This window comes from Musa acuminata, chromosome BXJ3-11 (assembly GCF_036884655.1).
Source record: "Musa acuminata AAA Group cultivar baxijiao chromosome BXJ3-11, Cavendish_Baxijiao_AAA, whole genome shotgun sequence".
In the NCBI taxonomy this organism is placed as follows: Eukaryota; Viridiplantae; Streptophyta; class Magnoliopsida; order Zingiberales; family Musaceae; genus Musa; species Musa acuminata.
In genome coordinates, this window is record NC_088359.1 from 2,953,285 (window position 1) to 2,981,180 (window position 27,896).

At 39.0% G+C, this 27,896-nt stretch overlaps 4 protein-coding genes across 18 annotated transcripts; 3 read left to right on the plus strand and 1 right to left on the minus strand.

Moving 5' to 3' along the window:
- Positions 1 to 312: 312 nt before the first annotated feature.
- On the plus strand, positions 313 to 12,232 carry LOC103970348 (uncharacterized). Of its 12 annotated transcripts, none has more exons than XM_065173562.1 (8): positions 313 to 875; positions 986 to 1,041; positions 1,141 to 1,254; positions 1,431 to 1,542; positions 4,649 to 6,442; positions 6,594 to 6,937; positions 7,666 to 11,467; positions 11,680 to 12,232. In XM_065173562.1, the coding sequence occupies exons 7-8, from the start codon at positions 9,770 to 9,772 to the stop codon at positions 12,070 to 12,072; spliced, it is 2,091 nt and encodes a 696-aa protein (XP_065029634.1). In that variant the 5' UTR covers positions 313 to 875; positions 986 to 1,041; positions 1,141 to 1,254; positions 1,431 to 1,542; positions 4,649 to 6,442; positions 6,594 to 6,937; positions 7,666 to 9,769; the 3' UTR covers positions 12,073 to 12,232. The 12 variants fall into 12 exon arrangements, with proteins under 12 accessions (XP_065029634.1, XP_065029628.1, XP_065029636.1 ...); XM_065173556.1 differs by lacking the exon at positions 986 to 1,041 and having other exon boundaries at positions 1,176 to 1,254; positions 7,666 to 7,882; positions 9,540 to 11,467; XM_065173564.1 differs by lacking the exon at positions 986 to 1,041 and having other exon boundaries at positions 1,176 to 1,254; positions 7,666 to 7,882; positions 9,691 to 11,467.
- Positions 12,233 to 15,302: 3,070 nt separating this feature from the next.
- On the plus strand, positions 15,303 to 19,982 carry LOC103970349 (AT-hook motif nuclear-localized protein 9). Of its 4 annotated transcripts, none has more exons than XM_018820799.2 (7): positions 15,303 to 15,736; positions 15,852 to 15,934; positions 16,025 to 16,535; positions 17,032 to 17,099; positions 18,048 to 18,179; positions 18,974 to 19,138; positions 19,501 to 19,982. In XM_018820799.2, the coding sequence occupies exons 2-7, from the start codon at positions 15,896 to 15,898 to the stop codon at positions 19,732 to 19,734; spliced, it is 1,149 nt and encodes a 382-aa protein (XP_018676344.2). In that variant the 5' UTR covers positions 15,303 to 15,736; positions 15,852 to 15,895; the 3' UTR covers positions 19,735 to 19,982. The 4 variants fall into 4 exon arrangements, with proteins under 4 accessions (XP_018676344.2, XP_009382371.2, XP_009382370.2 ...); XM_009384096.3 differs by having other exon boundaries at positions 15,303 to 15,695; XM_009384095.3 differs by having other exon boundaries at positions 15,303 to 15,934.
- A 934-nt stretch (positions 19,983 to 20,916) lies between these two features.
- Positions 20,917 to 23,783, minus strand: LOC135652959 (probable phospholipid hydroperoxide glutathione peroxidase). The gene is made up of 6 exons (XM_065174344.1): positions 23,451 to 23,783; positions 22,635 to 22,711; positions 22,310 to 22,371; positions 21,861 to 21,979; positions 21,300 to 21,467; positions 20,917 to 21,146 (listed from the first exon to the last, which is right to left on the minus strand). The coding sequence occupies exons 1-6, from the start codon at positions 23,727 to 23,729 to the stop codon at positions 21,114 to 21,116; spliced, it is 738 nt and encodes a 245-aa protein (XP_065030416.1). The 5' UTR covers positions 23,730 to 23,783; the 3' UTR covers positions 20,917 to 21,113.
- A 352-nt stretch (positions 23,784 to 24,135) lies between these two features.
- Positions 24,136 to 26,482, plus strand: LOC103970351 (uncharacterized). The gene is made up of 4 exons (XM_009384100.3): positions 24,136 to 24,309; positions 25,368 to 25,475; positions 25,570 to 25,671; positions 25,753 to 26,482. The coding sequence occupies exons 2-4, from the start codon at positions 25,401 to 25,403 to the stop codon at positions 26,020 to 26,022; spliced, it is 447 nt and encodes a 148-aa protein (XP_009382375.1). The 5' UTR covers positions 24,136 to 24,309; positions 25,368 to 25,400; the 3' UTR covers positions 26,023 to 26,482.
- The last annotated feature ends 1,414 nt before the right edge of the window (positions 26,483 to 27,896 follow it).

The window sequence follows — 27,896 nt, forward strand, 5'->3', positions numbered from 1 at the left end:
AAATCGATTCCAAGTCACATGCAGACACTATCACAGTTGAAAAATCAAGTTACATGTATGCCCTTACAAAATTTAAAAATAAAATATTTATCCCTATATATATTTTAAAATTTTAATTATTGTAAATATTATGATCTTCTCCATTCATATGAATCATATCAATCGCCAATTTCTTTCTTATCTATGATTTTAGAAATATCTTTTTGAATATTCATATCGTGTTAATTCTACCTTTATCAACGTGTTCATTCGTCCTCCATAACCGCCGTTATCAACTCGTGACGCCGTTTCCTCCGTCCCTACTAAAGTGTCAGGCCCCTCCTCCGCCAGCATAACCCGTCAACAGCGACAACCGCCGCCTTCCCAATCCGGATGGTCACACTCCCGCTTCCTCCCCATTCCTTTTCCTCCCACCCCAATCTTCTACTCCAATTCCGATTCCCCTGTCGTCACGACTGCGCTAGAGCCGGTGCCCCCTCCATCGCTCACTTCCTCCGCTAGGTCCCTGCCTGGGCCGACGGCACGAAGGTGCTTGGCATGCGCAAGCGCCGCCCGCTTTACATGCCCCACGACTGTCGCGCCCGCCGAAGCTTACGCTGCCACCTCCTCTCCAGCCTGTCCTCCCGCGTCAGTCTCTCCATTATCCCCCCTGCCTGCCGTGCCGGCTCATCGCGCCCGCCCTCGCACTGCTTCTCGTCTTCAGGATCGAGGCCTCCTGCTCGGGCGTTGATGAGGGGAGGAAGGTCTAAGTGAGGGTCATTGATGGCGCCGGCGAGCTCGCCGAGATGGTGATGTCGGCCAGGGGAAGGGAGGACGAGGCGGGGTTCAAGCGGTCCCTGTTGAATTACATTATGGCGTTTCCCGTGGTTCTCAAGGTCAGTATTTTTCAGACTTGTTTTATCTTAGTTCAATTTGCTGTTATTACTCTGTAGCACTCAAATATTTCCTTTTTGTATTGTTATATATGATCCATTTCGTTGGGAAGTCAGTTAATGTGGTAGCTATCAAGAGGATTAATTGCCAAACTTTCCCATCAATTAGGTACTTTAAGTGGATGTGCATAGTTTGTACTTGATATCAGTGAGTTAGAACCAAAGGTTTTGAACATGAACTTCCTAATATTTGCTCACTACAATGTAGATGATGCTGATTTGTTATTTATTTTGTTCCCTAAGTGACGTCTGCCTTACCCGCATATCTTATGAATAAGGTGATCAAGCTTATGGATATGCCGCAATGGATCTGCCAATGCAGGTTTGTTTGTTAAATCTATCGTATGTTTCATACTGGGAGGACTTTATTTTGATCCTTGCTGAAAGTGCAAGTACTCCTTAGCTGCAATATAAGTTGAATGCTTTGCATCTGTGGGAACAAAGTGGGTATTATTTTTCGAGGGGCTGCATAATAATACAGTCTTTATAAACTTGCAGTTCTTGAGCAAAGGCGAGGAAGAATAGGACACTGCTTCTGTGGAATTTATAGAAAGTGATGGAGAAGAAGCAGTGTGTTCTATGCGAATTATCTAAAGAATGTGGTTGGTAGGTGAGCACAACTTAAACTTGATTTGCATCTTGAAGAATGTGTCATGTAGCTTGTTGCTTGGCTGAGTCAAGCAATGGGAATTCTGCTTGCTAAGGACTACTGTTACCTCCTTGTCGTAATTATGTTACATGCTTATGTCTGTTTGTCATTTTGGACCTTTTATGATTCTAGCTATATCTTTTTTGTGGTCTATTTTAGCATTTTGTATTCAGCATTATTTTTGGAAAAGAAAGGTTTATACATTTGATTTTCTTTTGATGTGAATTCCACAAATAAATGCTCATGATAAAAATCATTACTTAAATTTTATGAGAGCGCATATGTCAAGAATGGGCATGGTCCGTCAACTTTTGTAATGTATAGCCTACATGATATACGAGAGACAGAGAGATCATTGTCAAAGTTCACTAAGTTCCCCAAGTCATAATTGTGCTATTACGGCAGCTTCTTATTGCCATCAAGCTCCTCACATGCTTGTTGGACTTGTCATTACCTCCTGGTACCAATTTAATTGACTTAGGACCTTGTGTTCATCAGCTGTTTTATTGAGGTTAACTTCAACTTCATGCTGTGCAACCTCGGGCATATGATTCTCTTTTGTTAAAAACTAGTCAGAACAATTCTCCCTTGTGCTTTATTTAAACCACAGATGCTTTACACAGTGAATAACTGGACAGACCAATTCTGGATGATACAGGTCATTGAGTTACAAGTAAATTATACTTCTATGTTGTAAATAGTTGTAGATGGCCATTATTATTTTCTAATTCTTTTATACAATAATTGGATATGACCTAGCACTGCCCAATACTCTTGAATCTGAAACTTCTGTTTGTATAGCTTTCATTGCTGGCACTGTTATGGACTGGCTTTTGTGCTTCTGCCTGAGGCAACACCAATTATTATGTGTATTGTCTATCTTTCATCAGGGCCTCATCTTTGTAGTCAAAATTACATGGACACCAAAGAATTATGTGATTTGATGTTTGCTGATCAGTTCATGAATTTAAGTTTCTGCAGAACTGGGCAGTTCATGGCTGGATTATGAGTGATCTAGATTTTGATTTAGAAGCCATTATGAGAACTTGTCAAGTTAACTGTGTATTGCTAAGTAGTCAGAGATGACACAATATGAGAAAACGAAAGACCCATATAATCATTTGACCTTATCTTTATGATGGCATTAATACAAAATGTTCAGAAAGATAAAAGATATTGATATATCCATGTACAGGTGCATGCTAAGATGAAAATCTAAAGAAACATAGAAACATTAACTATGAATGGTATGTTATTGCTGTAGAATCAACAAATGAGAGGAGAATAAGTGTCATCTAATTTATGGTAATGAAATGTCGCCTGATGAGTTAGTTATCTGCCTTTTAGTTTGATACATGAGGATGACTTGAATCATTTAGATCAATTAAGAATTACAATTTCAATTCATACTGACGTGTCGATCCCTGCTTAGTATTGTACATATCGAGATGTATCGACGGTATGTCGGGCCGTACCAATGGTATGCCCAAAATCATCAAAAAAACTTCAAAAATACCTAAAAAATAAAAAAAATAGATTATCATTTTGAAGTTAGAAATAAATATAAGTTTATTATAATTTTAGTAAAAACAATATAAATTACAAAAGAATAGTACCTTATATTTTTTTCGAGCATTGAGGAGTAGCTTTGTGACATATTCTAGATCGCCCTTCCGTTAATATTGAATTATCTATAAAGAAATTATTTGAATTGTTAGATTATTTTTTATATAATTTAAACTTTAAAATTCAAATGAATTAAGTAATCAATCGATGGATATACATGGTTCTACCACCAAAAAGAACGATAGGACTCCATGAGTAGTGGATCAAGGTTCACCGCTATTAACATAGTTTATTAATCCCTAATTAGTCCTCTTTCACCGTTATAATATGTCAAATACCCTAATAGGTATTAAAGACATTGAATTGACCCAATATCGATCAAATTTTGATTAAATCATTATCAAAAGTCAAAACCACTAAGCATAGTATTAAAAAAACTTAATTAAGACCTAATTAGACCAATTAGACCATCACAAACATATGATCCAATCCTTAATATACATGAAATACAAAGATTTGACCTATTAAATGTCTAATTTTGAAAAATCAATATTAAACACACTAATCACAACATTAAAGATCGTAATTGCTCCATAATTAATACTATTCTGCCATAAAATATATCAAACAACATATTAGATATTAAGTCATACACCACATATAATAGACTTAATCATCTCATAAATTAATAAAGATCTAGAAAGAGAATACATACCTCTTAATTATAGTGTTCTTCCTCTTAATCCATCCAAATTAACCTCCTAAGTTTGATCCAATCCACAAATCATAGCTTTGTTGAGCTTAAAAGAGTAAAAATGTGAGAATAAGAGAGAGATATGAGTGAAAAAGAGTTTAAGTGATTGAGAGAGTAAAATGAGTTTAAAAAGAGGGGAGGAAAGGGTTTAAAATCCCTTTTCAAAACCTCAAATGATCAAATTAATTATTTGAAATAACGTAATCTCGACCATTGATCGATAATGGTCGAAATCTAACCATTATCACCCAGTACAGGTCGATAACGATCAAAATCCAAGCATGCCGACTGTTATTGGTCGGTAATGGTCGGATTTCGACTGTTACCGCTCGGTACAGACCCCATATCACCCGATATGGGGTCAAGTGATCGATACTATCCAATAGAGAATAGTCCACGTATTGATATCTTATTAGAGCGATATGTACCACCCATATCGGACGATACACATTGGTACAAGAAACCCTGATTTAGATGATCGATGATTTATAAATATCTCAGTTAGACACTTAATGTGTTAATCATTTCTTTCGTGCTTTTGTTTGCTTCTTCTTGTCATAATATGCATTGGTATTTCATGTGCTTTGTGTCACAATCTTGATTTTTCCTAATCAGGCACCTAACTCCAGTAGTATGTCAAGTTGAGGAAGCAATATTTAAAAATGTTCAGGTTTCATGCTTATCATTACATGACATTTGTTGTACCTGCAAGAGTCTACCCTGCTAACTTTTACTGGAAAATTTCAGGTTGGTGTGGTTATTGAAGAACCGATACATGCACTTGGTGGTTTATGCAAACATCTTCAGAATAACATCCAAGAAGCAATAGCAATAGAGAATTCAGTTAATGCGGACTTCTTATCAAGATGAAGGGCCATCCTGATGAATGGGTGGCCTAATTCCAAGGATGAGCATGGCTGAGGGCAGGAACAATGTTGGACGATTCAAAATTATTTAGGTCAATCATGGCACCATGCAAAAGAAATTGCACCAACCAAAGACACATCGTAGCTGCTATTGGGCACCCCTTGCAACAAACAATAATTGGTAGCTTCTTGAGTTAGCGCTTGGGCATCGAAAGATGAAAAGACTGGTCTCTGAGCCAGGCTTTATGTAAAGCTTCACCAGTGGTGCCCTGAGTAGTGGGAGCTACCTTTACCAAAACCTAGTAGTGAGATAAAGGAAAAGATCCACTGACTTGATCAGCACTGCCATATATTACTGTGGATAAAGGAACATGTAGCTGCATTTTGATCAATCTGTACACTACAACATGCTAACTGGCCTTTAAGACTGGTCCCTCATACACACACATCCTTGCAAAGTTTCTAGGCAACAATTTAATGCCAAAAACTTGGATATGAATGTTGGACATGTCAAAGAATGATTGGCATGTAAAAACTCTTACCCTCTTACCCTGATTGTGTGGACATTGTTATCCCATCAAGAACAGCTCCGCAAATAGTGATTACATGATTGAACTGGGAAACAAAGATGTTGATTGACATTGGATACGGGAATTGGATCTTGAATAATGTACATCTTAAGTGACAGTTGGGGAAGGGGCCAAATGTATCCTCTAAAAGTGGCTTTGGATCTTTTCTAGTTTGCAGAGTGATGAGAGATGGATGAAGATGTGTGCTGCGAAAGCCAAATGCATTCTGATGCTGTTGATGTCAGTGATATGAATTCTTAGAAGGGCAAGGGATCAAATGCAGTATTGCTCTAATAAAAAGAAACATTATGTAACAGGAAAGGAGGCATTTTTGTGACATGGAAGAAGTCTTATCAAAAGAAGTTCTTTGCCCCCTTCTAAGAGTAAAAGGAAAAGAGAAGTTGGAGAAAGGGACGACACGTCCCCATCAATGCATCTTTTACGTAGCAGCCTTTTCCTCACTTTAGGCTTCGGGTGAGACATGAACAGCTCCGTATCCACATGCGCGTGATGTGAGCAAGAGACCGTAACCTCACAACGAATCTATCGTCTATGAGCACGGCGTTCGCTTGGATACGGACAGCGATCGGCACCCTTTCAACATTGCATATCTTCCCTCGCCTTCTTGTTTGACTTCTGATCCAATATTTCCCTCCCCACCTCTCTTCTCGATAGCTACTAGACACCAGCTGAATACACTTAGATTAGACTGGGATTAGGTATGGGTTTTATGACATTAGATGAGGGAGAATTCAGGATGGACATGTTTATTGGGCTAATTATGTATGCTGTAAAAGAACAATCTTGATGTATGAAATTGGGATGATGAAATTTTGAGGAGTTTGAGCAATATTTTGCCTAATTTTCATACACGAGAGTTTAGCTATCTACATGGGAGGGGGACCAAATCCTACCTCTCTTCCTCTTCAATTAGCTATCCACGCTGCTGCTTTAATAAGCTGTAAGGTGAGAACTGGACGACGAGAGCTCCAGCATCAAACTTCTGCACTTTGGGCGCCCGGCATTGCTCCGTGTCAGTGCAATCGCACAGTCATCGGCGTAGTTTTTCCTCCCTTTCGCCGCGGTCTCTCTTCGAGCGAGCAGAGGTGAGTTCGGTCGATGTTTCTCGATCGGTTTTAACTAATGGGCATTGAGAAATTAGGGTTTCCTTACTGCTGAGCTCGTCTTCTCGTGTAAACTGTTGTTTTTAGGAGTAAAGATGTCCCCTTTATGATTCTATCGTGAAATGGCTAACAGGTGATAAGCGTAGGGACCGTTCTTGATAGCATCGGTGCTATTCCCGGGATGGATTTTTGATTGATCAATGACAATTCTCTCTGTTTGGGGATTTGCCGTTCAACCACGGTTTGCTGCTTTTATTCTCTTCCTTTAGTCGAGATGATATGAGAAGATCCAGTTGTCTCCATGAGTCTTTATTGCTTTGATTTGCTATCATGTGGGTTTCTTCGTTTCAATGTGTCATCTATTTCCTGGGTTTCTTTCTCATTTATATTGCGGCTTAACCACGAGTGAACCTTTCCTCTCGCGTTATTGGTTCGTCAGCCATTTGCTGCTGCTCGTTGGTTCTTCTCTCTGCATAAGTGGGTATTGCTTTCTTCCTTGCGTCTAATTTCCAATATTCAAATTAATTTCTGTTTAATACATTGGCATCTATTAATTATGACATTTTTCGAAAGAAATTTTAAAGATGTAGGTAACTGTTTAAAGAATATTTTGATACATATTTCTAAAAATATGTAATGCCAGGGAAACAAAGAGTGGTCTATAATGGATATTTCAGCAGATTCTAGTTGAAAAGATATGTTTGATTACTGGCTATTGGTTGAAATATAAGTTATATTTCACTTAATAGTTGAAATACATGTTTTATGATGTTAGTCTCATGGTTCATTAGAATATTTATGATTTCCTTTTCACTAATGAACTGCAAGAATATAGGACAGATGAAGTCTTGTGAGAGGAAATACAAAGCTGATTTCATAGTAATAACGAGAAATTTTCAGGAACCACGAGTATCAAAGTCATCTTCCTGGTTTTGATAAGTAACTAGTGAATATAATTTATATGCTACTTGCAAAGATTACATTGCAGGAACTCTAATTCCTTGATGATGCAACAATCTGTAGCAAATGTAATATATTATTTCCTCATTTTCAGAAAACATGATAATGGAACTTAGGTTCTAATCCATATAACTTGTTACTTCCTCTGCAATTTTGGTCTTTCCATAAATCATTGCTCATTTATTTCCTTGTTCCTGTTGTCCTTTGTCCAATATGCTACTGGCCTTACGTACTACATTATGAAGCTTCCTCAGATCTCGTGTACCTCTTTCTATGCTTGTCAACAATGACTGCAATTATGAATTCACAACAGAAACACTACCATCTGTGATTTCGTACGATATTAGTGGACAGGCTTGTTCTCTTCTTCATCTTGATAATTATGAACTCTAGGTGGCTATAAGCTCTAATCATGGCTCCTAGGCAATCTGGTATTCTAACACACCCCTCATGGGCCTGAAGGTAACTTCATGAATGTCAACATTTTCCTTTGATCTAGTTGCTCACACATTTTCTGCTTCCAGACCATAGGACATCAAATTTTATTTTATTCTGCATTGTAAAATTATTTTATTTCATGAACTGGATTAAATTGTAATGTGGTGAACATGATTTATCAAACAAAGAATAGATGCCAAGCATAAAACATATTCATCCTTTTGACATTCTATTAAGCACTTTATTTTTCTGTACTTTTATTTTCATACTATCACTTCCTCATATCTGTGCACATATGAGTTTATTAATAGTAAAATCCTACCAAAATTATCACATAGATTATGTTTTTCTTACAATTCAAAGCAATCTGCCTCAACCTGACTTTTTTCCAATCGACCATTGCATCTTCATTTGTATCCTTGTTATGGTATTTATCTCTCTGAAGTCACTTTTCTAGACTCATTGATGAGGTTTTTTCTTAGGAACCTGAATATCTTTTATTTATGATATAGGAGGCAATTCATAGTACAGTTTGAAGCCATGTCTTGACACTTGAGTTTAGGGATTGAAAGGAGATTGGAAGAAACAAATATAAATACCTGTGCCATGGACTCGTAAGAATGTAAAATTCCTTTTCATCGCAGAGAAAAATTGAACACCAAAATATCAGGCGGGAAATGCCTTTTCCTGTCTTCATTGTGGTTAACAGATTATTTAGTTGTGCATGCCTTTTTGTATCTGAGTTAGCTTTTATTGACAGTCAGATGTTGCTAGACACGTTAGCATGACATGATGACGCCAATACATGTAATGATAAATGTTTTTTTACAACTTATGCAATGTCTAAAACCCAATCAATATTAGGTGATTTTCAAGTCTGCTTTACCCATATTATAGTGTTGCATTTTTCTTCCTTAAGGTCCTTAGTGCACAATTCTAAAGGTTTAGAATGCTTCTTGACATGCTTGAGACTAATTATGCAAGGATTTTGGTAGTGGCTGCCATGTCTTTGATGCAAGGAGCAATGTCCTTGTAGCCTCCCTGTAGTTCAAGCTGGATGGGATGCCTGATTGGCACTAGCTAGCATGATGCGGCACAACCAGCATGCATCATGCTCCACGGTGATCCTGGATCAAATGTATAGCTCATGCTTATATTTGATTTCCATGTGCCCTTCCTGCGGCAAACAAAAGAAACTCTCAGCCATTTCATGTTTTTTTTCCTTTTCAAGTTTGCAGTCAAAATCATAATAAGCCAGCTAATGACTGATATAAGTTTGTGGACTTTGGTGTTTCTTATTATTTGATTGAATTGTTTATCATAGAATGATCTTTGCATGAGAAACTGCACATATTGGTTCTCTATTAGAGCATTTTGGCATACTAATGCTGCATAATCCTCGTAATTTTATGACTTCTCTCGAAAAAAATATGGTCGTAACATGATGGATAAGCATATCTTTTTAATTTTCTCATTTCAGTTTGCTTGTTATTATCACTTTATTGCTGGCATCATGTCGCTTGAATATCAAGCATCTACTAGCATATCCAGTGAAACACATTTTTATTCAGTACTGTTAAATGTTAATCTACTTTGGAAACTAATGTCCATGTGATTGCTACAACATGTAAATGTAATTGCCTAGTTTTATGTAATTCTTTTAATCATCAGAATTCAGCAGGTTTTTTTTTCTATATTCATGGGGCAACATGTACTTTTGGATCTGAAAACTCTTTTAAAGAAAGAACAAGGGCCAAGGCCTAAAAATGTCCGTACATCTGTTTTGAGCAGTACAAATCCAGATGAGATTGTAATTTGAAAATTGACAACAGATGCTGCAGCCCGGGAAGCTTGGTTGGTGACTCAAGAAAACTGAGCTGCAGTTATTCTTCAGGTCTGTATTGTGGAAACATGCCTTCTGAAACTTATGAAGATACTAGAGACAGTGACATGCTAAAGAGAGGTTCCATGTATCTGAGCTCAAAAGACGTATGGAGAATGAGAGAAGTAAGAGAAGGAAGGATCAAACAGGAATCAGCCTGCGGTGATGATGCTTTTATTTCATTTGAAATTGCCAATTCCTTGCCTCAGTTTTGCTCCAAGGAAGTTGTTTTATCTTCTCAACATAGATATTCACTTGCTGCTTCTTTAAATGGTGAGTCAAAGCTGTTAACTACTGACACCAGACACTCGATTACGATAAGATCCATAGATTTTCTGGATCTTTCCTTGCACGATCTCACTGACAAACATTCAAGTGAGAATATCTCATGCTCTGATTTGGTCTCATTAGAAAGGTCAGTAGATGATCTCTTGGGGATCTGCTTGCATACTGATGGTATGGAGTCTCATACAAAAGCAGCTCCAGTATTGTTTGAGGCAGGATATCTCGAGGAACAAGTGTCTGAGTGCAACAGCCATCCATCAAGTTTCCCGCCCAAGTCCATGGCAAAGGCAGGCAAGTCGAAAGCACCTTTTCAGTCACAATATAGTTATTGTAATGGCAGTCCAAAAACTAAGTTTAATGCACTTAAGAGGTTGTTTGATCCAGTCATGAAATCCAAATCTCTGCACAATTCGTGGAGTGTAGAATCAGAGAACACTTCATGCACAGATATGGATCCTGCAAAAATCAGGAACAATGGAGTTTTGGACAAATCTATAGCCAATGACTACTCAAAAGTAATGCGAGAGGTGGAGTCTGATGCAGAGCTGAGAGGAGAGAAAGTATTGACTTCTTTTTCACTGCCTTCTCACTTACATGGAATTCTTAAACTGGAAACTAATAGTGGCAATCCATCATTTGAATTCCATGTAAAAGATCCAGAAGTTGTTCTTTCAGCAAAGGCGTGGAGAACAGATAATATGTTTAATTGGGTTTACACGATCCATAGCTCTAAAAAGAGGAACTATAACACATGGAGTAGGAAAATAGACAAGCATGGGCAATCACCACCTATAGTTGGCCAGATGCAGGTTTCATGTTGTCTTTGCTCAGAAATGAGAGAAAATGGGCCTGCAGCAAACTCTTCTGTCACAGAATTTATTTTATATGACATTGTGCAGGCAAAAAGGAGTTTTTCTGTTGAAGAAAGTTCTGAGTGTTCCTTAGATGCCACTTGTCCTCTTCAAAGAAATGTCATGGACAAGTTAGTCACAGAGGAAACCTTCATGCCAAACAATTTAATGAAATGTCAACATCCTATCAGGTATACTCTTAGTCGTTATGAGTCAGACGACTCCACTCCGAACCCATGGTTGCCAGCAGACCTGCGTCCAGAACTTGAGATTGCAGCTATTGTGATTCAAACTCCTTTTACAAAGAAAGAGTGTTCAGAAGAAATGAAGGAGGTCGGCCCGGAAGGAATATGCAACGGCCTGAATTCTGCAATTGTGAATGTCATTACTCCAAGCGGGAGGCATGGTTTGCCAAATGTTGATGCAGGATGCCCATCAACATTACTAGATAGATGGAGGTTTGGTGGAGGGTGTGACTGTGGTGGGTGGGACATGGGCTGTCCCCTTGAAGTATTTCACAATACCTATGCTGATGATTGGGTGTATAATTCATCGATGGACACTCAAAAGTCCATTTTTCTCTTTGGTCAGGTATGCTCATATCTTCTGGGTTCGTTTATCTGATCCTCTTATGGTAATTATCATGTTTAATACAATTTCAAACTTATCTACTTGGTTCATTCCTATCTAGTTGTGTTAATGCCAATCTGTGCCATATCTTAGTACTAATTATATGCTATTACTATATCATCGATATGCTGTTTGTGTCTTTGTGACTATGTTCTGTTTCTACTTTTAAACAGGGAAGTAAAGAAAAGGCGCCTGCACTCTCGATAACGGCTGATGGACGACAGTATTTAGTTGATTTCCATGCAAAATTTTCATCTCTACAGGCGTTCTCCATCTGTATTGCTATCTTGCATAGTTCTGAAGCTTCTGCAGCTGTTAGTCAGGAGAACAGGCAAACATTGCAATCTAATTCATTGAAAATTCTCTTTGAGGAGGAAGTTAGGCATTTGATCGGGGGAATCACAGTTGAAGAGAAAAGAAAAGTTAAAAATGGAGTAGAACAGGTACCTCCATCGTTCTTCGTAGGTTCATCCTTTTCTCCAGTGACAAAATATTTGCATCAATCCTTGCCAGAATTGACATTCTGGAATCTGCTAGAAGATCAAGAGTGTTATTATCTGCAATGAGCATAATCCAGTAAGAGTAGATCAGTTGCAAGTTTTGCATGATGACAAAATTTGGCATTATACCCAACGTAAGTCCTTGTTAATCACGTCGTATACCTTGTTCATGTGCATAGTTACAATGTATCCTTTGTTCATAAGAAAGAGGTACAGCCTTTGTTAATAGTTAGATCTGTTGAAATTACACACTTTTATGATGTTGAATAACTTTCATGACAACCTGATGTTAGTTCCACAAAAATTAAGTTGAACTCTGACTAACATTTCCTGATGTGATGTGGCCAGACTTATCTCCTGTTTGTTGTAATTTGGTAGCATAAACATCTACTGATTCTTCAAACTAGAGAGTTATAGGATTGCCTTCTGATAAAAAGATGAAGCTTCCTTGAATATGATGCCTTGAAGATTGTTGCAATTTCTGTCTTTGACTTTAGATTTTGTGATTATGTGAAATTATTTTTTTTAACATTAACTTTAATTTGATGCATTGTCAATTGGTTTTTCTTTTTCACTTGGGGATATTTGCAATGTTTGCTTTACAAATTACACCTTAAGCATGTTTACATGATTAAACTAACACCATCAATGCCCAATTTAAGGTACAAAACCTCCTATTATTCAGTTGATCATTCAAGCTTGATTACATTTTAATCTGGTATTCTGCAACTTCAACGCACAGTTTGCATCATAAATCTTGCCTTAGTCAAATCATTCAAAGCTGCTTCCACCTTGTGAAGCCATTACAAGATCAGAAAGTAGATAAAACATACCAACAGACAGAAGGAATCAGATCTCCTCTGCATTTGCATCACTTCAAAACGAAGGCAGACAGGATCACACTCATGTGCATCACACTCGGCATCATGCAAGCATTTGAAGCTTAGTAAGCTCCTAAATATTATTATTTCTAAAGTTTACGAATTAATTATAAACTTGAGATATAATGATAACTCTTAAAAATTAAAGATTTTAGATTAAGTAAAATTAAGACTTAATATATAATATATAATTTAAGTAATTATAGAAATAAATAAGAGAATAAAGTTTAGTTTGATAAACAAAAAATTCTTTAAAGTAAAAACCTTAAATATCTTAGATCAATTATTCAATAAGATAGAGAGATCGATGAATATATTATTCACAGAGTAAAAATAGAATGATTAAAATAACAAAAGACATTAGCAGTCTCATGTGATCATCGAAAATTTTTTAGATAAAAAAAAAATTATAAGATGATTATAAGACTAATAATATTTTATGGATCTGAGTGTTGGATAGTCAAAAAATAATATATATATATATATATATATATATATATATATATATTATGTTGTCGAAATAAAAAATATTAAGATAGATATATGAAGTTACTAGAAAAGATAAAAAAAATATTTTTATTCATAAATAGTTAGATATTATAGAAGATAAGATAAAAAAAATTAAGATAATACAGAGACTTCTACATGCAGTAATTAGAAAATATGAAAATGATTAATGTTAATACATAATGAAAGATAAAAGACCTAAATAATAATAAAAATTATAAATAAAAAATTAACTATTTTGAACTTAATTAGATATATGCTTTTTTACATATCTTAAACATCACGAAAGATTCATATAGTCGATTTTAAATAATTAAAATGTGTTATAGTATTTCTAAAGATTACTTCAAATAATTTATCCATTTCTATGCCCATGAATGCAAGTAGGCTTTACCCTTTCCTTTTTTTTTTTTATGGTACATATGAAATATATATTAAAGATAAATCTGGATTTATATCACTCGAAGTCATTATCAGCAGCTGAGTGCCCAGAAGGTTGAAACATCACACTGAAGCATAGCTCTTTGTCCTCAGCCTACTTTTGCCTTCAACATGAAGCATGATGCCATGCGCCCAAAAGCACAGCAGTGAATCTTTTCCCCATGTCCTACTGGCCTAAAGCTCACAGGTGCAACAGCCATGGCGTAGAGCTGCCCAGGCTTATCCAGCAAATTGGCCAAGATGTGGTGCAAATTGGCCAAGAGACATGAGAAAGAACGCAGCTGAGAGCTCAGAGCTCAGAGCTCAGAGCTCAGAGCCATTTGGAAGGAGTGTGGCGCAAGGCATCTTCCTCGAGTTATGTTTCATCCGGAAAGTGATTCCTCCTATTTCCTAGGCCTACTTAATTAAGCAGCCAGATCATGCTCTTACAAAAGAGCTTGATTGCATACGGAGAGAAGACACTCCACCTGCTCCTTGTGGGCATGCCGGTTCCTGTTCTTCAACAACAACAGGGAAGGCATAAACCTTTGCCACGCCGTGTCGATCGCAAGGATACAGAACTCATAGAGCAACACACCATGCACGTGAGCGCATCACAAGGAAGGACCCTGTCGCGTACAGGGAGCCGCGGTGGGGTTGGAGACGGGGAGGGGGGGCGGAAGCCGCGGTTTTGGACTTTGGAGCCCGTGAGAGGCACCAATTCCAAAGCCCTCCGCGTCATCTGCTGCTGCAAAAGCTGAGCCACGCTTGCCCACACAGTTGCAGCGCTGCCGCAGGGCCGGACTCCGGCCGCGGCTCACGTGTCAACGCCCGCACGCGAACCTCTATGCGGGGGGGGGGGGGGGGGGGGGTATTCGGCTGTATCCCCATCGTGTCCCGCTTCCGCTCGAGTTGTAAGCGGGAGACGCGTGGCGCCTTGCACCGGATCGGGCCTCGCGTCGTGGTGGCCACGGAGCCACTGCTTCGGTCCGTCCGTCGCGGATCGAACGGCTCTAGATCTCGCCGATCCCATCCATCGTTGCGGGGCTCACCTCGGGTCCATTTGTCATCCGATTTGTCGGGAGGCGATTTCTGATCACGCAACCTTGAGTACCCGTGTCTCTTACCTGTCTATCGTGGGGCCCACTGCACGAGTGACTCATGTGGAAGTCGGGACCGGCGTGCGTCGCGATTCGCGAAACCGAAGATTTAAGCGGCAAGTTGCGTGTCCCCGCGTACGCGTTCGAGGCCTTGGATGGACCGACCGAGTGGGGCCCGATGGTGAGGAGTAGCGGTCGACCCATGAAGTCCCGAAGCTGCGGGGTCCGGAGACGATGGGTGTTCGCTGTCTCGGTCGGGCAGCAAAGATGACGACCACCAATCATCTCCGTCTCGTTTCTTCAGAAAATATCGCACAATATTTTTATTTTTTTTATATATTTATTTTTTTTGGGGAAAAAAAGTAGGCTTTGTAATTATCCTATCATCGCCGTATCCACCGTACGCCTAGACACACTCACCTCTCCTCTCTTTCTTCCTGCTGTTAGAAGAAGAAGAAGAAGAAGATGAGCAAGATATAGAACAATAGTGGGTTCTTCCCGCTTTCCGTCGTCCTGCTTCTCTTTCCCGGAGATCGCCTGCCTCGTTGATTGCACTTTCTCTCATTTATGACTCTGGGCACCGTCTTCTGTTGCTCCTATTACCATCGCTCGGCCCTTCCAATCCTCTCTCTTTCTCCCTAAAGACATTTGCACAAAGAGAACAGTTGGAGGAAGAAGAGGGAGAGGAAGCTCGCGAAAGTAGGGTTCTTGGAAGCTTTCGGGGCCTTAACTGCACCATTTCCTGCTCTAGGACCTTACACCAATCTCCTTCGGAGCCTAGGTTCTCGCCATTTCTCGGAAAGGGGCAGGCTTTGGAAGCTGGTGCCCTCCTTATCTGCCCCTGCCGCTTCTTACGTCACTATTGACCTTGTCCTGCATGAAAGAGGGAATTTGATGGAGGAAAATAGATAAAGGTGCAAATTTTCTTGTTTTACAGTATGCGGACCGGCTGGAAATGACATTTGCCTCTGGCTTTTCACCATGGCCTCCGAGTTTCTTGACCTGAGCCTCGATTCTAGGGTTCGGCTTCGTTTCTGGTCTCGCCTAGAATCTTAAAGTTCCGATCTTGCTGGTGTTTTGTGTGGTTTAGCTATATCTTTTTGCCTTTAGATTCTTGAGGAGAGGAGGACCAGCTCCTCCTCCGGTGCATGTATGGATGGGAGAGACGCCATGGCGATGTCGGGTCCAGCCTACTACATCGCGCATCGAGGGATTCCTGGTTCTCTTGCTGGTTCGCAGCCTGGGTTGCATGCGGCAGCGCAGCCTGGGGTCCGGTCGCTGCCGAACCCCGGCACGATTCTGGTCGTCCCGTCCTCTGGTGTTGGTTCCGCGGCGTTTCAGGTAGAGTCTCCGCCAGCGGCCTCGTTACATGGTGGTGGTGGTGGCGGTCTCGGGGAGGGAGCCAGCCAGACGGAGCCGGTGAAGAGGAAGAGAGGAAGGCCGAGAAAGTATGGCCCGGATGGGAGTGTAGCTTTGGCACTTTCGCCTATTTCGTCGTCCGCTCCCCCTTCCGCAACGGTGATCGGATCGGAGACAGCTTCGGGCGCGGGCGCTCCTACCCTGAAGCGGGGGAGAGGGCGACCTCCAGGCACTGGAAGGAAGCAACAGTTAGCATCACTTGGTGGGTGAAAGAACTCTCTTCTTTGGCTTTCCTTGGTACATCAGAACTTGCATTTCTCTTCCTTTATCTGGTGTCTCTTTGTTGGATTACCCGGATGACAATTTGGATAATGCAATGCCGCTTGGTTTGATCTATGAAGTGTGAGGTCGCTTCAACTTTGATGGAGATATATGCATGTATGATCAGGAGTAGTATTTATGAGAATCTTAATTACAAAAACGAGATTTGTCGACTTAAAAAAGCTGTCCTTTTTCTTCCCCTTCCGTCTCCATGGTCAGGATGTCTGAATATTATACTATTTCTTTACTGCAACATCTGTGAATGCGCTGCTGTTCGATTGTGCCAGAATTGTCTGGAGTTCGTTAAGAGCTTATTAACTTCTTGGCCGAACATTTTTTATGTATATGTGTTTGATTACTAAGATATTTTTTTGTTGACATCCACATAAACTGTCAGAATAGATTCTAAATTTTCTTCTGTTACTTCCTTGCAACAGGTGAATGGGTTGTTGGTTCGGCCGGAATGGGTTTTACTCCACATGTCATAACAATCGCGATAGGAGAGGTATGGATTTTATAGTCTATTTCTCGAGAAAAAAGGTGGATTAAACTGGATATCTTTCCATTGAAACATATTGCATGGTCTTTGACCAACTAAGGTTAACTTACTGTTCTAATGGTATGGAGTTCAAGTCTTGCGTCAAATTTGAAGTTAACAGGGCATCTGTGAATATTCATTATTTCTTGTTAGTTAAAACAATTCGGTCACCCATTATTGAAGCACAGCTTTTAACTTGAGGTTCGTAGACCGGATGGAACTGCAATCTTGTATCTGCAGATACTTCTTTGCATCCTATTTAATTCCCAAGATCACATGAACTTACTATTATCTTTCTTTGCATCAAGAGAAACATTGTTTGATTTTTTTTTTTTTATCGTGGAGATGCTGTGTCAAGAGTTATTATATTGCTAAGATTCGGGTAAAATTCTTTCGCCCTCAGTGCGAAGCATCCCGCAATAGTGTTATTATCATTCTGCTTACTGACTGTAAGTTCAATATTTTAGTTGCCACTGTAGTTGGCATCAAGTATTAATTGCTGTGTATCGAGCTTGACTTGTATTGCACATTCTGGAATGTTGTATTAGGTGCCATTGTCTTTCAGTACCATTTTCATAAGCTCTAAAGTGTTTTGCATCTTATGTTGCTAGCACTCTTTGACAATAAAATATCTACAATTAGGATAGAGAAAATAAGTTTTGAATAATTTAACGCAGCTTATATGGGGACATATTTCACTTTTAGATTCTTTTGCTTCCTTCAATAATTTTGAACTATGGTTCATTACTAATGGTTTTTCTTACTTAGCTGGAAAAAGCATCGTATGGTTGTGGTTTCCAGTTTCCCCTGTGGAAGTTCATAACATCCTTCTTTGTTCCGATTCCTGTACTGTGTAGACTACTGACTACACTGTGGCTCATGCTGATGATATTAACAGTAACTGTTCTTGATCAGGACATTGCTGCAAAGATAATGTCATTTTCACAGCAGGGACCAAGGGCTGTATGTATCCTCTCAGCAAATGGTGCTGTGTCCACTGTGACCCTTCGACAGTCTGCAACTTCTGGTGGGACAGTCACTTATGAGGTTTGGCACTGTAGTGCATGATTTATCTGACTTAAACTTGGAAGATGTGTTTACAAGTGTTTATTTGCTACTAATGATTGATATGGAATATATCTAGTGGTTGAAAGCAAAAGAGATCACATATTTTGATAGTGGATGCACTTGAGTGCTTGGAGGAACTAAAAAATGATCACATTCAAATTACTACAATATAAACAATTTCCACAATGTTTGACCCTCTGAACCTCTCTATGACTTACCTTGATGGAAGTTAGATTCCAAGGAATGTTAAACTGTTTTGTTAACTAATTCAAGTTTAACAATTTACTGGCTTCAACACAAATATTTGGTTTCAAAATGCTTAGATATTTTAAACTGGTCTCAGCTTGTCCAAGAAGTAATTACCTATATTGGTCACTCACCTGCCCTTTAAGCCTATGACATCACCCTTCTCAAATTTTTTGTTCTTTCCTGTTGTTTACCTATAGTGCAAGATAAATATTGAATAGCTAATATGAGCAACTGAGCATTAGTGGATGTAAGTTGCATGATCCTCCTAATATTAGGAAGATATATTTTATGCTTAATCAACATACTGTTGAATCTACAGACTCAGCATTTAGCATATGGTCTTTTCTACCTTACATATATTTATATAATATGAATCTCCTCTGTGCTTTCAGAGTTTGTTTCATCCTGTCTCACAAGTGTTATTGTGGTTTTGGCTTCAATATGAAGATGACCTCACTCATGTCATTGATTCAGGATTTTCCTGAGATTTCTTGTTTACTAACTAATGTAGTGGTTTTGGTCAGGGCCGTTTTGAAATACTCTGCTTGTCTGGTTCATACATGCTGACCGACAACGGTAATGGATCACGAAGCAGAACTGGAGGACTGAGCATATCCCTTTCTAGTCCTGATGGTCGAGTAATCGGTGGTGGTGTAGCAGGACTGCTTATAGCTGCAACCCCTGTACAGGTAACTAGTTCAGGCTTTATATAACATCCTTGGATGTCGATATCTTGCGTCCATGTGTATCCTTGGTAATAATTATATGTCATCGCAGTTCTCTCAATTCCTATATCTTTGTCGATGTGCTTGAGCCAGATCTTGAGTGCAACCAGTTTGTCTTCTTTGTTGATCCCCTACCTGGTCCTCTAGATTTGCTTCTCGAAAATCAAATTGTTAACCAGAAAAGAAACTCTGTCAATCAAGATCCCCTACTTTGCGGCTTAACCAAGTCTTGTACTCCTGTGCTTTTTGTCTCCATGGTCCATGCATGGCTTCTTTTTTTTTTTTTTTGGTGTTAGTTATTTGTTCAATGATCTGTGTTCTTATAGGTAATTGTAGGAAGCTTCATTTACGCTGGATCGAAGGCAAGGAGCAAACAGAAAGCCAGCAATGAAACAGGTGCCCAATCATCCGAACTCCAGGTTGGGGATGAGCAAAGTGCACCATACGCCGCAATTCCCGATCAAAATGTTACCCCTTCTTCTGTCATGGGGGGATGGCCTGGTTCGAGGCAGTTGGATATGAGGAATGCTCATATCGATATCGACTTAACACGAGGCTAGCTTGCTACTTACTAATGGTTGTGTCAAAGTGGTGTTGTTCATATGAGTCATCATTCGGTGGACTCGCAGCAACTCAAGTCTTAAGTTCAACTCATGCTAACATGCCTTCTGTTCCAGACATCACCTGGTGCTTGTTAGATTAGTTTGCTGTTCATGTGTTGTATGTTAACAATTAAGCTATGTATCTGTTCAAAACATGCTATGTTGTGTTGTGCTGTTAATGTAGGTGGTGAAATTTTGTTGAAAAACAGACAGTCTCATCTCGATGTAGCTGTTACTGGTGATCATGTTCTCTTTGCATTCGTTGTCTTTTTGAACTTGATTGCATGAATCCTTTTAACTTATGCAGGATTGAGTTAGCAGGCAAGCTTAATAATGCAAAGCAATCATAATCCTTGGGTTGATAGGAAGATTAAGTTCTGCTTAGAAGAGCTTTGCCGGGTATGAATTGCTTCGATGCTGCTTTATTGTTGTTTTCATGTTGGCAATTATGGTGAGGTCTCGAGTATAAGAAAAAATAGAGTTCTTATCTCACTTAAGCATGCTTTATATTTTATCGTACAATCGATTTAAGAAAATCTTACATTTATTTTCGATCAATAAGGGCTAAAATCAATTCCAAATAATTTTGAATGAGTCAACTATGATTACAAAACCTTTGCTACAAAAAAATCATGATAATGTTATATTTACTTTTGATCAATAAGACTAAAACCATTTTAAGATAAAACTTTTTGGTAGATAACATGTCAAACCAATTGAAGATAATATTTTTGGTAAGACATCTTATTTTGATGGGTTTGATAAATATGATACAAGATATAAGCATTGCATGTTTTGAATCATGACCCATGCATCATATCATATTATATCACTTCTAGAACTATTTTAACACTTCCAAACATGAATTAAAAATGTAAGCAACTGTTTCATCACATCGTCCAATTTATGATCAAGATTTTTTATTTGAAAAAAATAATAATTTCATTAGAGGTCAAGCAGTTCTGAAAACAAAGTTAGAGGCAATAGCTGCTTATCAAAATTGCCTTCCTAGAAAGCTACCTTGTTAGTCACCCTACCCAAGTAAGGTGACATGATCAAGATAGATCATATTAGATAGATAAATATTCCCTTTGTGAAACAATGAAGATTTATAGAACAGCACCAATATAAGCAAATGGGTAGGCAATAATTGTTCAGTAGATACTTTTAAACCTTACTGAATCAACAAAGTGCAGAAATCCACCATGAAACTTCTAGCATAAGCCCAAAATACATATGTAGGACTGTCACACAAATGCAGGTCTACTATTAAGACTTCAAGGATATATGCTGCCTTTAGCAACATTTCTATGGAAGCTGAACGAAGTACCCACGATTTAGGCTTCGCCTAAGAGCTTCTTGATGTCCTTCTGCAGGTTTTTGACATGTTATCTAAAGTTAAAAGAAGGCATACACGATCGAGAGGTGTAACAGAATAGACAAAAGAGATGATTTTGTAAAATGACACAGGTTTCGAGGAAGAATGGAAATGAGCTAAGGGATGGTTTTGTGTTCGATGTTACCTCGATGCTCAGAGGGGATGTGGTGGGAGCATAGCGGTCCACCACATGACCATCTTTGTCAATCAAGAACTTGGCGAAGTTCCACTTGATGCCATCCCCAAGGATGCTACCTTTGCTGGATTTAAGGAATTTGTAGACAGGTGCAGCATTGTTGCCATTTACATCAACCTAATTCAGAAAGATTACTTCATCTCAGATCACACAGATCAATATTTGTAGGAAGATCAACCAAAGCATTTAGCCTGACATGCTTAGTTTATACTATTGAAATAACTAGTTAAAAATTATTAGATCCAAGATTAGTGGCACACAAAAAAACAACCTACTGAAAAGAAAAGAAGAAGAAGAGGATGCATGCACATATGGAAACACTACAAAAATCAAAGCAGTAAGAGTGAGGTTATTAATCTCTTACATTAATGACATTATTCTGCAATATTGCAAGCATGACCTCTGTGTTACATGAAAATTATGATTATTGGAACAGAAGGTTTTCTAAATTCTCTACTTTACCTGAAGAAGAAGCTTGAATGTGATCACAAATGAACGAAGAAGCATTACCTTGTCAAAGATTGGATACTCAGCTTTAAAACGAGTGCAAGCAAATTCAACAATCTCCTCATTACTTCCTGGTTCCTGCCCCCCAAACTGATTGCATGGAAAAGCCAAAATTTCGAAATCTGTAATATGCAACAAATTTAAGTTGAAAAAAAAAAACATATTCAACATCAAGCATCAAGTGCAATCCCAAGAAGGTCCAATGAGTGTCCATCTCAAGTGTGCACGTAATATAGAATTGCGTGTGGACCATGTTGTTGAAAGATGTGTATTCAACAACCAAAAGCATTACATATGATTTCTCACACTTCCATTCAGAGACGAAAACAGCTGTATCAATCTTTAAGTAATGAGATCATGATAAAAGATAGCAAACAGATATTTTTGTAGTGACCAATTATGACCCACGTATTAAATACTACTTCATGGAAGATTAAGCGACAAGCAAGTACCTTTGCCCTTGTACTTCTCATACAGCTGACTGAGCTCCGTATAATTTGAGTTTGTCAACCCACTAGTCGAACAAAATTAGAGATTTAGTTTATGAATAAATTAAGAGCAATATGAATATGATACTACATATCAGACAGAAACACAATAATTGACATCATTCAGCTTCAAAATAAATGGATATAAATCGTAATACAACTCGGTCTTTGACTTGGTATGCTTCAGATCTATCGTCCTCAAGTAATTACCATTGAGATGCCACATTAACAATCAGCAAAACCATTAGCATTGAGTTGCCACATTAACAATCGTAATACAACTAATTACCATTGAGAAGCCACATTAACAATCAGCAAAACCTTCCCCTTGTACATGCTGAGATCCACATCCTTTCCCATGGCATCCTGCAATGGAGGTTGATATAAATTCATATCAAAAGCTCTTCACCCAAAACCTGATCTTTAATGCATTGAGCAATTTAACTGAACACCTGATCTTCAAAGCATTGAACAATTTAAATCAAAGAAAGTTCTCTACTATTTTTTTATGGATCTTTTTTTAGAAAGGAAATAAATCTGAAGTTCGTAAATGTCCAAATAGGGCTAACATTACTCATATGTGTCCTTAACGAAATTAAATAAACAAAAGCTACCACGACAATGACTTCACACGAAATAATAAGATGAACACAAGCGCCAAAAATTCATGCACATAATCAAAATCTGATCCAGAAGGATAACTTTCACAAATTTACGAGAAAGCATCAAACAAACATCTAAAATAAATTATATGTCGCAATAACAACTGACCAAAAGTTCGCAGAACCGTTTCGTGAAGCCCCCAAAGCCACATCGGAAGACAAATAACTAAGTAAAGGACAAACCAACCTCGAGTATTAAAAGAAACGACGTACGTAAAGGATTCAAGCAATTCAAGAGACACAAGTATCACTTATCTTGAAACAAACAAAGAGCATCGAGTTTAGTGTCAAAATTCGAACTATAAAACAATCCACCCAAATAAACAATCGATCGCGCATCAAAATACCTCTCTCTCCCTCTCTCTCCCTCTCTCTTTGCGCGGAGAGGGGGTCCAAACATTCCAAATGAACACAAGAATAAGGGACCAATCAACGAGACCAACCTTGACGGTGAAGTCATGGATGGATGCTGCAGACTTGGAGGAAGCCATGTCAGAGGCGGATCTAGAGAGCAGAGACGACGCCGGCGAGGGCAGCAAGAAGGAGCAGGGGATGAAGGCTCTGCGGAGGTCCCGAGAATCGAAAGCAAGGAACTTTGCAGGGGCCGGTAAAGCCTTCAGGGTGAAGAACGAGAGAGGTTTGGCGAGGCGGAGGGAGACGGAAAAGCTAGTGTTTCTGGGAGAGATAAGGCGAGAGAGGGCGATGCGAGCGGAACCGAGCATCGGATAGCAGCAGCGAGCTGGGCCGGCCCTTTTATGCAGCACCCTACTTTGGGGGACGACGGAGGCAAGACAAGATTTTTAACAGGGAGGAAATGGGGATTGCAAGAGGCCACGTTGCCACCACAGACACCGGAAACAAAACGTTTCTGTTTTCGACTTGCTGAAAACAACAAACCTGTCTGCATTCGTCCTCGTAAACCGTTTCTTGACAACTGCCCTTGTTTTCTAAAACAAATTTGTTTTAAGAAACAAATTACTATTTTATTCGTAGAGAATTTCATATGTTGAATAATAAAAACTTTATAGAAATTAATTTTCTGACTGAATGAAGGAAGGATAAAAAAAAAAGAGAAATTAGTATTAATAATTGTAGCTTTCTTAGTGGTCTTTGTAGTGGACCCCACGGGCGACCGTGTGTGGCGCCCACAGCCAGGGCGACTTCTTGGGGACGCGAAGCCAAACTGGGCCGGGTGAGCGAGGCGTGAGCCAGAGTTTTCTACGATCCTCTCGCAAATCGAAAGGGAAATCCACCCTCCTCTCGAGGCGATTAGCGAAGCGCGGTACGTTTCTTCCCCGCGAGGTCTGTGATCTCTCCCCTCGTTGTTTTCCTCCTCGTTTGTGCGCGGAAAAAAAGAAGTACAACCTTCCCCGTTTTTCTCTCCTTCCAAGTGTTTTCGTGCTTATCGGAGGACTTGTAAGGCCTGTATCGAGGTCTGTTATCTACAAAGCAACTTCCTTGTTTGCGGATATATCGACAAAAGTCTCGTGATATCGAGGGATTTAATCCCTAGCTGGATAAATAAAGAAACCTTTTTGTTCATTACTTAGGGCGTTTTTGCTTTTCCTTGCGCCAGGGATTTTGGGCCTTTACCTTTGGTTCCTTGTAAGAATGAGGATCTTAGCAGGACGCCTGTGTCGATGGGTTAAAAACCCGTCAAGGTTGGATTTTGTTGAGCTGATTAAAGCTGAAAAGTTGGAGAAACGCCTTTGTCTGGTTTGGATTCACAAATATCGATCTTTTGCCCTCTAGGATAGATTTAGTTTTTGTCTTGCATATGCTCAATAAATGACCGAGCTTGAGAGTGGGTGTGAAGTGGAAGGTGCGATTTTGGCTATCTCATAGATAGATGTCTTATAGGAAAGTGTTGAACTAGAAACCCAAGGCATTGGTATGCGTAATATACATGGCACCTCAAGAGACCATCTTGTGACTTGATGATATTAATCATTACAAAAAAATATTTTATTGTTTTTATTATAATCTTTTGGCATCATAGTGATACTGTGGAACTTTGTCAATGATTGACTAGGTTTCTATTAACTTTTTCTTCGCTATTGTTTTTCCTATATTCCTGGATTCATTTTAAGTTTTGTAGTTGGTGCATCATCCAAGTTACATACTCAGTTTTCTTTCTATAAAAGACTAAAATGTCTTACTTTTTGGTATATTTTGCAATTGTTCTTGCCTTGTTTTGCATTGAAGAGAACTGAATTGTCTAATATAACATTTATGGCACCTCGAGCATCATCTGGAAACCTGGAACTGAATGGTCTAGGTCAAAATACCATTGAAAAAGTTCACGCTTTTGTTTAGTTGAGTTTTTCTTTTGCCTTTGTTTTGTCCACTTCTGTTTGCAGTTTGGTTCATCCTTTTTCCTTCAAAAGTTTGATATGGAGAATGCTAACACAAGCTCACAGCTGGAGGAACCCATGCAACAGGGAGAAGATTCAGTTTCTGAGGTGCTGGTATGCAGCATATTACCTATATCAGTTGTCCATTTTTGTGTAATCTTTGTGTGACCTATGAAGTTTGAGGATATTTCTGCCCACTTTGATGCAGGTTCACAACCTCTCTCGACGGTTGGAGGCCCTTGAACACTCTGTGCGTTATTTGGAGGACAATATGATGACAAGACTATCTGCAATGGAGGAGAGAGTGGAGGTTGGTATTGTATTTATGGTTGGTTTAATTACTAAGACGCAAACCAATTGCTACCAACATAACATATATGTGGCATGGCAGGAACTGATGAGAAGGATGGATGGGTATAATGACTTAAGTAGGAGTTGGTCACAACAGGTGTCACTGGAGGTTCCAACAGTGTCTCCTAATGCACCTGCAATACTACCTTCACCACCTGCGGCAGCAAGGCCTAAGAAGAAGCAAAGAACCTTGATTGCAAGGAGAGTGATTCGCCGGTACCAAAGGCTTGTTAAGCCTAGTTGGGATAATAAACCTTTCATGAGGCGCGTTATTAAAAAGATAGAGAAAAAAAGGCGGCAAAGAAGTTGAAGGATGCCTAATATGAGTCTTTATTCACCTACATTTAGATCTTAAGATCTGTGTTTTAGTAGAATGTATTTCAACCAAGGTTTGCCGTACCGTACCGTACCGGCGTTTCGACTCGTGCTCGGTACGGTACGGTACGGTACGGTACGGGTGTACCGACCGGTATACCGAGGTGTACCGAGCACTGTAGCACTGCTACAGTGTGCTACAGTGTTACTGTAGCGCTGCTACAGTACGGACCGGTACAGGGCGGTCCGCGTACCGACAACTTGTCGGACCGGTACGTACCGCCTGTACCGGGTGGTACGGCTCGGTACGGCAAACCCTGATTTCAACCCTTAACTGGTATCCTTTGTATGTCTGCGATTTTCATAATGAACCCTCAATGTAGTAGTTAATGATCTCTTTTGGGTGAATAGTTGCTGACATTGCAGTGATAGTTTATGATTTTCTTTTGCTTTAAGTGGTGTAACTTTCCTCGTCAATTTCTTTCCATCTATATATTGATGATGCATTTGTTTTTTAATAAGAGAAGCACATCCTGTGTTTGTAAATTATTTGCTTTCAGCTAGTAGGGATAATGATTTCTTGGCTGGTCAAGCATATTTTGTTTATTGGCTGGGAATAATTTTTATTACCATTTCATCCCTAAGAGATCTAGGAGATTCTTAGATTTAACAATGTAGCTTCTTTGCATTTTTGTAGTTGCCCATTCTATATTCACTTTGGTACCATAATTTTATTGCGGAGAGAGGAAATCCTATGGTTTTACATGTAGGAAAACTTAACAGCTAGAGGAAATGGTGAGTTTGGTGAAATTGTACTTCTGCACTGCCTTCATTTTCTTACAAACAAAAACACATCGCCTAGGTTGTTGCAGTTGCATGAGATTTGTAGTTCTAGATATAACTACTTAAGTCAGCCCATCTTTCAGGCTCACTTTATCAGAGAATATGGAGCAAAATAGGAAAGAAATACAAAAGGATGTGCACCTTAACATAATAAGCATGGAAGAAAATTCTGTTAGGTAATTGGTATCACCACTATTTGCTATTGTTTGAGTTTGAAGTGCAGTGATGTACCTTTTCTGTGGCTAGTAGATGAAATTGTGGCCTTTAAAATGAATATGGTGATATTCGTAAGGACATCGGTGCTATTTCACGAGATGGAATTGGTTTTGATCAGTCTTCAAATTTCTGCATTATGGTTTTAATGGTTGTATGACATTTCCTTCAAGTGAGAAAGGTTCCTCGTTAATATGATTAATATATTTTTTTTTCACACAGCTAGTTTTCAGTATTGTAAAGCATATTTAACATTGCTTATTGATTGTTGACATAGTTGAGCAGTGTTCAACTCGAGTGAGAAAGCATTTCTTGCTCCTATATGTCGTTTAGGTAGAGACAAATGAGGTGAATGTTGTTAACTGTTAGTGGCAGTTACAGCTTGACAGGAGCCTTGTTCATCGGTGTGCTCCCTGTCTCATATGAGTTAAATCGAGATTAATTTGTCTAATCATATTAGTATGCCCATTCTTTGATTTCCTCTCTCTTTCTCTCTCAGCATGTAGAACTACATGATAAGTTTCTTGTTTGTTATAACTGGTCTTTTTACTGGTTTATCGGCCTTCTTTTTCAAAGATGGTATTCATACTCAAGTACACATTTTTTTCATTTGAATCTTGGTATCTTTTATAGTCAGACTTCTTTCACACTGCAATAGTGGAATATCACAATTCTGATGAAACAAGCACCCGCAAGGCTTATTGTTGTTGTTGATAATGAAACAAGTCTGAATACTGCTGTTCCACATTTCAGTTGTTTGTAAAGCTTTTGTATAAGTTTGCTGTTTGATAATTATGGTTTGTAGAGTCCTTA